Genomic DNA, 11,727 nt, shown 5'->3' on the forward strand with positions numbered 1-11,727 from the left:
ACAGCACTAAGTTTTTCTAAAAGGTATTTCAGCAAAGCTTAAAATCACGATAAACCTTAAGACACTTTATGCCTGCAAGTCCTTTATTTTCGATAAATGGAATAAGTTGTTTAAAAACGCACTGAATACTGAATTAATACAGCTTTTCAACTGATCATAATGTGAAAATCTTACACCCAAAAAATATCAAAAGCATTAGGCCATGGATTCCAAAGGTGTTGCACATGCCCCTGTAAGGACAGCTCACCGCTTCTACGAGGCAAAAAACCCCCACTGAGATCCTGAATTCAGAACCATCGGAGGCTGAAAATTGCAACAGAGACCCGAGGTATGCAAGGAGCTCTGTTAAGGGCTGATGGTGTACCATCTGCTGAGGGCACTCCTACAAAGCAGTGCCAAAAGCCTGCTTCACAACAACAGGGCCCGCAGGCACTCCCTGCTGATTCCAAGCGGCAGCCAGGGCACGCAGCTTGTCCAGCAGCTTCAGCAACATCATCCGACCCCAAGCACCATCAGGCCTGTTACCCCTCACTGAACATGTCATCTCCACAGATTTGTACCTCCGTTCAGGTTCTGCTTTTAGCCAGCCACCACTGAGCATTTGTACCCACTTGCAGCCCAGAATCCATCTTCAAACTGTGTGGAAATACCTCAACAACCGAGTGAATCAATTGGATCAAGGAAGAGGCTGCTCAGATTGAAACAGTGGGGGCAGCACAAGTTTCTTGAACTTCAGTCAGTGGTCTCAAGCAGACTCTGTTTAACAACTTCCCATGCAGTAATCCAGTCACGGTATTTAAGGAGTAAAAATATATCTAAAAGGATAGAAATAAACCCAAGCTGCATCTTGAAAGAACTTTCTGATGGTTAAAACTTAAAATTGTCTGCGTGCATTCTAAACAAGCATGGTTCTCTCCTTTTAGTTGTATTGTCAAATATCTTCAGGATGATTCAAGCCACATTACTCACAATATGATTATTTTTTTCCATTAACTATTTTCAAACAATGTGCATTCCTAACATAAGCATTTCCTAATATAGCATTGCCTTAGGTTATTTTTTTACTAAAATAAATCCTTTTGCTTTTCATATTTTAATCAATTTGATACATATGAAGTCACTTTATTTCAACATGTTGGTTTTTGATTTTTCAGTGGAGTATTTTGTTTTGTTTTGTTTTAAACTAGCTGCCAAATAAGAGTTAGGATGTATTGACTTCTAAATACTTCCCTCGGCTCAATATATGAGTCATGGGAAGTGAAAATCCCTCCTCTTACCAACCCTAGGGCAGGGATTTAAGGAATGAAACATCAACTAATCCTTTTTATCTTAACTAACACTGGCCTAATGCAATGCTTAGTGGGGAAAAAAAATTGCCAGAAACTCTCAAGTTTTTATTGCTCATGAGTATTTTGATGCAAGCACAGGAAACAGCATAAAAAGTCCATCCTGTATCCTGCTCTAAAAAGACTCTGTTCAATCTCTGTTGCAGTGTAAGGTGACACCATCCTGCTCTCCAGTTGGAACAGCAGCTCTAATGCTGTTTGCTGTTAAGCTTTCCCTTGCAAAGCCTTAGAATACAAAAGATTAACCCACAAGAAAGCAACACCAGGAGAAATAAGGTGAGACAAAAAACAATAACACAGTGAAATAAACGCTTTTGAACTGAACAGTGAAATGAACTGTTACAACACCTGACTCAGGAAAGGAAGCAAACTGGTGGTTTCCCCAAGCTGCTGGACTACAGTGCTCACAGTACTCTTAATGGTTACACCAGCAACCACATTGTCTTTGAAGTACTTTGAAGTATTTCAGGTCCCTATCTACTAAAAGTACTACATTATGCTGTGGCAATCCTCTATAACCTTACGGTTCAAACATATATGCCTGTCATACTGAATTTCAGACACTCTTCAAGGTCACCAAGGACCACTGAAATTGCTTCTGCCTCCCTTGGGCCCTGCCACGTCAGTACTAAATCTGCCCTGTGCAACTCCAGCCGAGGTGCCCTCTGTCACACTGTCCATGGTAGGCAATGTGCTGGAGAGATGGGGCACTCCTCATGGCTTCTGAGGGTCATGGTTTGCAGACTCATCAGCCCTTGGGTGAAAAAGGCCTCGTTGTTACTAATTACTTCAATTAATGCTTAATCGAAGCCACTACAAAGCAAAATGCAAACAAGCATTAAATCACCTTACCTAAAACAGTTGCAAGTGTTTTACCCAAGACACAGATGAAAAAATGAAAGAAAGTCTAAGCTGAATCTGTTTATACTAAAGCTACATCAGAAGGGTTTCTCTTTCCCTCGCTCACTGATAGGCCCTTTCCCACCTGATAACACTGCTGTCAAGTTTTTGGTTGCATACATGTCTTCTCTTCTTTAGCAGGTAACATATCCTTCCCATTCACATCCCTTCTGCAACAACACATACAGCAGAAGAATACAAAAACCCAAATACGCAAGGGGGCTAATGGCATGAAACACATTAGCAGCTCTGGCCCAAGATTGAACATGGCTGTTATTAATATGCTGGAGCTGCTCATCTCCAGTCTCCTCATTTTATGCAGGCTACACAATCTACAAAAACCAGTGGAGTCACCAACAAATGAGATGATCTTTCTGTTACATCGCATAGGTCAAATTCTTCGTTAGTTTAATAAAAACCCCAAGCTTCCAATATTGTTATGCCGAGAATAAAATCTCATTTTATCCACCTATAACTGATCACAGGTTATTCAAACCTTCAGAATACAACAGAAAAATACTGATAAAGAATAAAACCACACCCTTTCACTTTTTCTTATTAATGGAAAAAACCCACAACCTAACCACCCCATCAGTAAAGCTTCCACAGTTCTCTGGACAGGTGAGGTTCCACTTACAAACACTTATAAACATTGTTAAAACAGTATTTCTCAGCCCACACCCTTGCTATAATTTCACCATCTCATAGCTGTACCCATCTAACTAAATGCAACTTGCCCATGCAAACAAACGAAATGTGTGTATAAACCCACCTAACCACAATGCAACTTCCAGCTTCTTTCACTTTTTCAGTGGTCCCCTTCACAGCTGCATAAGCATAACCAAGAGATGAAGAACGAGCATCTGGCAGAAGGCATAAACCTTTAAGAGCAACCATGTCACTGCAAAACAAATCAATACAAACTCCACAGGCACCTACTTAGCAAATTCTCTCATTCTTTGAGCTACTGGAGAAAACAGCAGCAGAAGCATCTGCTGGCCTTGCTTTTCAGAAAAACGGGGAGAAGTCCAAACAGTAACTCTGGGTTAGAGGGCAGCACCAAGATCCTAATCCTAATTAGATCAGCACAAGTTTGCCATATATATATGTTCAGGGGTTAGTGCCCCTCTCAAGACACCTGCCCCCACAAAAGCAAGCTGAAAGATGGCATCAGGGAGGGAAGCTGTCAAGAAACTTTAGCATTATTTTTATTTGTCATATCTCTGCACAAAGGGATCACACTAATGATGTCATACATCCTTATAGAAAAAAAAATAAAATATCTAGGGTATACCAGAAGTCCTGGTGCAACTTCAAACATACGGACAAAACTGGCTTGCTCTTCATCATGAATACTGAGTCAGACTTCTTTGCTCCTGAGTTAGTTGGGGTGTGGCTTATTAATCACTAAAAAAAATCTGAAACAAAAAAACTGTTTCAAGAACAGTTCCCAAACCAGCCTCTCCACAATGACAAGTTCTGTAAGACAGAGAATGCTATGAGCAACTTGGCTAGAACATGCTGAAGTACCAACATGCATGCAGGCAAAAGGTCCTGTAGCAGGCCCAACCTGTCAAACCTAAGCCTCAGCGCTGTGAATTAACAGGAGGATTTGCATCACGGAGAAGACTGTTCTGTTCCTCCACATTACTTTCAAATGTCTTAGTTCAGCATTAGGAATCGCTCCTTTCCCTTGACTATTTACCCCCAGCAAACAAAGATATTGCCTCCTGGTTAAAAAGCCTTAATTGCAGTATGAACTGAACTGCTGGATCTTTAAACATGCTTTAAGTAAGGCAGCTTGATTCTGGCTTTTAACTGCTGAAGGAAGAGACCAACTCACACAGTTAACAATCAATCTGGACAAGACACGCAGAAAGAAAGCATGTTTCTTAGCATGCCACAAGCTGTATACAGGAATGATCAAAGACAGGCAACATGCAACAGAAATGGTACAATAGCTGACTTTTTATCTCTGCTTTACATGTTCTGACAAGAAGTTTTGTGATATTCGGTGACTGGATTTAGAAACCCTTAAGAAAATCTGTACATGTTCACATCAAGAAGACTGCAAACACCAAAACAGCTAATTTGAACTCACAGACAGAATCTATTATCATCTTGTAAAAATGTTCAGAGAGCTATTCATTGAAAATGCCACCTTTCCACTGTGTCAACAGTGAATTTATGTTCACCTAGTAAAAATGCTTTTCCCTGAAATGCTGAAACATTTCAGGTCTCATCAGAAAAGCGAGGTAATGAATAGAAGTACTTTAAAAGACTCATAACATGCTCTAAAGAGAGCTCTTATACCAATAAGCCCATATGTCAGGAGCAGGACTTGGTTTGCAAATAAGGGTCTGGTAAAAAAAACTATTTCTTTCTACTGGAACAGTTTTATGTTGCAAAACTGTTCATACAGCATGGTTTACTTCCTACACAGAACTAACCATAAAAAGATGTTACAATACAGTAACTACATGCTTATTATAATTCCACAGTAATAGATGGTTTTGTGTTTAATAATGTAAAAGTACATTTAAAGCAGTACAACATATTTCTGTAGATAATGCCAGGATATTTATGGTGGAGCACATTAGTTGGATTCTGCAAGACGTTCATCAGGGTATGCTAGAGACCTGCTTGACCAATTATCTTCAAAATTCATGATGGCACTAGGCCCAAGGGCAAAGACAACCAATCAACTCCTTCATTCAGCTACTTGAGTAGCTGAAGTATGGAGTATGAGCAACAACAGAAAATACATAAAAGCAAATCAGTTGCATTGAACAAGACAGTGGCACCAGACTGTTTGGTGAATAGAACTGGAACTCTGGCACATATTTGTTCAATTGCTCAGGTGGCATTTATGTTCTGGTAGAGTAAATAGCCCGGTCTAAAATTTTTGTGAATATTCTAATAAGTTGAGTAACTTTGCTAGGACATTCAGTTCCAAGTATTGCAGAGTTAAACTGCTCTCTTGTTTCAAAGAGATGAAACTTCACTGGACTAAAAATCAGTGCATTGTCATGTCAGATAAGGTTCATTCTTGAAAAGTTATATCCACTTAAATCAAACTCCTTTTTCAATTCAACGTGGGGAAAAAAGCCTTTTTTAAAATTATTTTTATATAATTGTATAAATATAATGAAGTGGCTGAAGTTGACAACACCGTACATAAGAAGGCAACGATAATACCAGAGCGATGCCTGAGGAAAACAAAGTCCATAAAAATGTTCAGATGCTACCAATAATTTTGCATTAATTCAAATGATTCTTTGATGAAAGACTGTAATGCTAAATAAGCATGGGAAAAGTTGGCAGTGTTGTGGTGCAATCACACCACGTGGTCTCATAAATCTATTCTGTTGATCTTGTTATCATATACTCCCGTTGCAAATAAACTGAAAAACAGATGCTTTCCCACTCCCATTAGAAGAAGAAAGAAAGACAGTTCCTAAAAAGTAGGGAAGAACCAGACCAATTGAACAGCAATGCTGCAACAAAAGATGCCTTGCTCTTCTGCAGAAGAGCCTATCCTTCCCCTCTACTCCACCCTGGTGAGGCTGCTTCAGGAGTGCTCTGCCCGGTTCAGGAAAAACAAGAAACTAATGGAGAGGGTCCACAGAGGGCTATGGAGACAATGAGGGGACTGGAACACTATTCTTACAAGGAATGGCTGAGGGAGTTGGGGTTGTGCACCTGGAGAAGAGATGACTGTGAGGGCGAGCGCCTACAGGATAGAGCCAGACTCTTTTCAGTGGTGCCCAGTGACAAGAGTCAACGGGCACAAATAGGAAGTTCCATGTAAGTAAGAGGAAAAACGTCTTTAAGGGTGACAGAGCACTGGAACAGGCTGCCCAGAGAGGCTGTGGAGTCTCCTTCTCTTATAACCTGGATGTGATCATGTGCAACCTGCTCCAGGTGAACCTGCTCTAGCAGAGAATTAGACTAGATGGTCTCGAGAGGTCCCTTCCAACGTCAACCATTCTTTGATTCTGTGATTCATGATCAATTTGCTTTTCTCTCCTACCAAAAGTACAATATGGTACTACAAAAGTGCTCACAAATTAAGCCACAGGTAAAAGCAGAGAGGAAAGCACAATGGCCACAATGAGAAACCATTGCCACATTTACTCAGGTTATGCATTTCAGCACTCCTGACTTTAACGTTATTACCACGGGATGGCCTACTTTATGTAAGAGACCCAAAACCGTACACTACCTAAATATTTTGAGTCCTTAAATAAATAACACTTTGCATCACGAATAACATACTTTCAGCACCAAGTAGATAAAAAGTGTTCTCAAGCTCCAACAAAAACTTCCAAAATTTTTCTGATGTGATAGTAAGATAATAAGAGCATTCTACCATGTGTGACAGATAATTCCTACAGTAAAAATCTCTGTGTGTGGGCATGTACATTTGTACACAAGAGATATAAACGAGAATGACCAGGGGATATAAGAAAAGTAAACCCATTCAGATAAACAAGTATTTGTCATAAAATAAATTTACCTGAGACTCCAGTTCCTCCAATTTACGTTTCCTGGCATGCAGAGCTTTACTTGGAAAAGCCCAGAAATAATTAGAAGTTCCAATTCTATCGGTGTCCACCATGCCATCATCAACTAGGCTTTGCAGAATCTCTTTCACTGACATCGAGGCTAACAAAAGCAAAAATATCAAATTAGAACCGCACAGCATATAAACTATGGAGAATTATGAATACACAAGCCACCATCTGTAATCACCTGTACGAGTATTTTACTCTAATGTCAGTTAGCTGGAAGATTTCAAGAGGACACCCACCATTCCAGAAGCTTCCCCTGAAAGCACGAATCCCTTTGAAATCAGCAGTTTGTTCCTAAAGACTGCTATTCTGCACATCTGCTAACAGCTGTTTGCAAAACACCACTCATGAGTACCATACAACATGTATGCATATTACAGTACAATACCATAACAAACCCGTGAGAGGTACTTGAGAAGCTGTCTTGCAATCTTAATTCTAATATGGATTAATTTACAATTGCTTGATTATGAGTGTAATTACATTTCACTTTGTAATGCTTACCAAAGCATTTAACAGCAGCAGAGGTACTAAAGCCATCTGTCTACGGACTCAGGAGGGACAGATTCTACTTTTGATTTTGTTCAGTTCCAATACAGAAAGTCATCTGAAGTTACAAGGACCCAAAGCGTTTCTGAACATAATTGATCATTTTCTAGCCAACCTGTGGTATAAGTTACAATTTTAAAAAATGATGCCTGTTAACAAAGCAAAATAGTTGTATTATCCTCAAGTGTTGCAGATATAAATAATTTTGAGCTCATTTATGGGTTTTGGTATCTGATGTTTAATTTCAAGTCTAAAAGGGATCCCAGATCAAGATCCATGTTTTGAAAGCCATAGGTTGGATGCCAGGATGGGGCCTTTCCCCAGGCTAGATATTTTTCTTTTCAGAGTAACTGGGGCTTGGGTTGTGTGGCTAAATGCCTTCATATTCAGAGGCTGGATGCATTTGGATTATTCAAAGACCTTAATGGTCTTAGAAACTCTACACTTGATTTTTAAATATTAAATTCTACTGCTTGTATTTACCACAAATTACAATTGAATACATGCATTTGCTAACCAATCAAGGCAGCACTACATCTCTTCAGAAGCCCAAGAGTGCCTGTTAGCTGCTAACACAACTGAAAAACTCTGCTTTGTGATATTCCCATCTGCAGTTCTTTCAGCAAGTTCATTTACTCTTGCAGTGCCACCAAGATATGCCAGTCAAGGACAGTAGCAACCACACGAACATTCTGCTTTGCTCCCCTTTTGTCAACGAACTTAGAAGGAAGAAGAATGAGGAAGTCATAAAACATCTCAACAGCATAAGATAAATCCCCTTGGACCTAATCCTAAACCAGTGGATGTCATCAGGAAGGCTTTCTTTGAAAAGACAAACTCCTTCCATCTACAGCTGTCCAGCCATTTTTGGAGGGCAACAGCTCAACAGAACACTGTTGGTGTATATTTGGACTAGTGTTTTAAAACATTTGTGACATTACAGACAGGTATTTAAAACCTGAGTGCATCTAAGAATTTCATACGCTGAAAGTCGCTGCAAGTTAGGCAACTTAGAGCCTAAGAAAGCCCTCATCTCATGTCACTTTCAACACTACAGCCTTGCCATTGACCAGTCTCCCATTCTAGCTATAATTTTTCCATTATTACAATCACAAGACTAAAATTGTAGCCAGGAAAATTTACGCTATATGACCTGCCCCAGAAATGATTAATGGCTCAAGAGAAATAACTTTCATAAACACTTACTAATCCCTTTTTCTTTTGGAGCAATCTTCTCTATATCCTTCAACTGGAACACATCTTTCTGTGCAAAACATGAAAGACAATTTAGTTCCAAATGACAGCATCATCTGAGCCTGAGTGTTTCTTACACTAAATCAATGCCAACAATACCAAGTAGGAAATACACTTTATGTTTTGGTTTTGCTAGGGAAATAGGCTGCATATTTATCAACAGAACTGGAACATTCTTGAGAATTAAATAATAAGAAAAATACTATTATTGTAACAAGCCCTGTTCTTTCCTTTGGAACTCTAAAGTCACATATTTTGCCTTGTTAGACCATAAAGCCCTTAGGGCACACAGAGCCCTGGTTAGACTGCCAGCACCAGATGAACCACGCTGCTCAAGTACTCAAGTGTCACAGTATTTTTTTTTAATAGGTGAAACATGGTGGATTACGTGCCACCAATACAATTGTAGCTCTGCTTTTGTATCTCCAGGTCTCTTCCTCTGGAGGGACTTCTTCTAGGTCTGCTCTCAGCTTTCCTAACACTCAGATTTCTTCCTCCTCCCGTAAAATGCTATGAGATACTTCCTGATCTCCTACTGTCCCTCTTAATAGTAAAAGACTCAAAATGAGACGATGTCCTCAGGTAGCATATGAAGATTTTAACACATCTGTGAATCTTCATTCCTTGGCTCCACCAGGAGATGAGCCACCTGATCAGAAGCTAAATGAAGGAAGCTTTGTCCCTGTAATTTATACATTGATGACACAGGGCATCAGTGAAATATATACTGGGATACAGAGTTCACCTGCAGTTAAGCTTCTTTCAGGCCATGTTTTCCCACTGATGTAAATGCAGAACAATTACAAATTACTTACTGTTTCAAAAAAGATCTCCATCATGCGAGCTCTCTTCTCCTCAAAGCTCAGACCTTTTTTCTTGGACTAGAACAAGGAAAACCAGAAAAAAACATTCAGCCATTTGAATAATTAACAGCTGCTCAGAATTCAAATCTATTTACCTCTAAGTTATATTCGCCATCCTTTAAAATTCCTTACCACTAAGCCCAGACTTTCCTTGCAAACTACTTCTTTGCAAATTGTCACTACACCAAGTGCATTCACCTGCAATCTATTAAAAGTTGAGGGACCTACCTTCTATATTTGTAGCCAACCTTTCACACAACCCAATCCAGCTCCAGACTCAAGATTTCTTGCCTACCACCAATCCCAAAATGTGTATTTATACCAAACTCACACAAATGTTTAACAGTCATTAGAAAAGATAACAAGGAATATCTTTTGAAGTTTTTTTTTAATAATTGTTTTCTAGCTTGTAATATACACACAGTAGTCTGAGATGTAGGCCATTAAGGTTTTTTTTAGGGAGATAAAGAGAATTTTGAGGTACGTATTTCTTCAAATGTCCTACCAAAGTTTATAATTTCTAGGTCATACTTTAAAAGCTTTGCTGCTTTTATTTCTTTTCTCTGCAGTTGTGTGACCAAGCAGTAAATAACATAGGTTGAACTAGAAGCAAAAGGCAGAAATGGCTACTCACAAACTGCTACCAGCAATACCAAACTGAAAAAGAGCCTCCTCTGACCACTTTCAGAAATGCTATTTTGACATACCCCTTGTAAAATTAGGATATAAAATACTTCACAGAGAACTGGACTTTTATTAATAGCATTTAGCATAATCCACAACAACTTCAAAGCAGCTGCTATAATATGAATCCAAAAAGTTTCCCCTTGCCCTACTCCCTACTTCACAAGCTGTGTGTGGCTACAAGACATGGAGAGGGATGGAAAGAACAACAGAGAGCGTTGGCAGAAAAAGGTCTTGTTTAAAAAAACCCAAAAGACATACATATTGTTGCCCCTCAGCCAATGGAAGTGGGCATTCTAATAACACAGTGCTTTGAGAAAGACATGGTTATGTTTCCAAGTGTCGACAGAAGGGAGTCAATACCATTTTTACTTTTTAACAGCTGCTTCCTTCTTAAATAAATCACACGATAGGGCAGCACAACATTTAAAATGTGCACCAACAGCAAACAGGCCAGACTGACTAAATTTTAAAAAACAAATGTAAAAAGTAGCTTATGCAGCTACAATAACAGAGAAAGGAAGAGAAGCAAGTCAATATGATATTTAACAAAAGCATCATTACTAATTTTTTAAGTCTCTTCCCTTCTGCTTTAGTCAGTGACGCTCGATGTCAGCAAGGATGTCACACCTGTCCCTTACGATGTCACTACATTGCAGGATTAAAGCCTGGAGCCGCCACATACACGCAAGTAGGAGCATGAAGGGAAAGCAGACTGATTAACTTCCACCTCCGTGCCTTCCCAAACAGCCCTGACACCGTCAGCAGCCAGAGGAACAAAACCTGTCTGTGCACGACGTGGAATAAGGAGCGGCCTTGCCGAAAGCACGTGCTCGTAGCGCGTCCCGCGGGCGTCGAGTTCCACACCCGCCCTCCAACAAACAAAGAGCAAAGCAACAAACCAAAGAGAGCTCCGGATAACTGCTGTTAACTTTCACATCGATTGCTCCCTCCTACCCCGCTGGCAGGTGCTCCCCACCACAAACACAGACCGCACCAGGCGCATCCCCTTCGCTGTCGCTACCGCGGGCAGAGGCGGGTGTGCGGTGCCCTGAGCGCACTCGAGCGCACCTGCGATACACTCTGCCCGCTCCCACCTCCCCACAGCCGCAGCCAGGGGCTCAGCCTGCTCACACCTGGGACCCCGAGTCCGGGGGATCAGCGGGCGCCGTGCCCACCCCGAGCCTCTGTCACGGGGCTATGGCTACGGCTGCTCCTCCGGGTGCCGACTTCCCATCGCTCTTGAACAAACCAAAGGCACAGCCCACGCCGTGCTGACGCCGCGCCCCCGGACCCGGCGCTCTGGGAGCTTATCGGGAGCCGGGGTGCCCAGCCGGGAGCGCCTGCCCCGCTCCCCTCAGGGCCGCCGGGGCGGGGGGACGGCGGGGTGCGGGCGCCCGTCACACGCCCACCCCCCACCCCTGCCGCGGCCCCGAGTGCCGCCCGCCAGGGCCGCGGCTCCCTCAGCGGCCGAGGAGCGCGGGCGGAGGAGAAGGAAGAGGGTGCGGGCGGCCCCGCTTACCATGGCGCGGTTTGATTTCGGCGCCGCCGGGCGGG

General features: G+C 41.5%; 1 protein-coding gene across 4 annotated transcripts in view; it reads right to left on the minus strand.

The window, feature by feature from the left end:
• The window catches only part of MND1 (meiotic nuclear divisions 1), a 50,142-nt gene extending 38,415 nt beyond the window's left edge, over positions 1–11,727 (minus strand). For 2 of the 4 annotated variants that reach the window (XM_050338230.1, XM_050338231.1), the window contains exons 1-4: positions 11,693–11,726; positions 9,439–9,504; positions 8,576–8,633; positions 6,766–6,914 (exon numbers count right to left, since the gene is read on the minus strand). In XM_050338230.1, the coding sequence (XP_050194187.1) occupies positions 6,766–6,914; positions 8,576–8,633; positions 9,439–9,504; positions 11,693–11,695 (276 nt within the window). In that variant the 5' untranslated portion in view covers positions 11,696–11,726. Of the gene's footprint in view, positions 1–6,765; positions 6,915–8,575; positions 8,634–9,438; positions 9,505–11,692 lie in introns of those variants that run through there. The other 2 variants (XR_007631800.1, XR_007631801.1) reach the window with 2 other exon arrangements.

This window comes from Myiozetetes cayanensis, unplaced genomic scaffold (genome assembly GCF_022539395.1).
Source record: "Myiozetetes cayanensis isolate MyiCay16 unplaced genomic scaffold, myiCay2020 scf7, whole genome shotgun sequence".
In the NCBI taxonomy this organism is placed as follows: domain Eukaryota; kingdom Metazoa; phylum Chordata; class Aves; order Passeriformes; family Tyrannidae; genus Myiozetetes; species Myiozetetes cayanensis.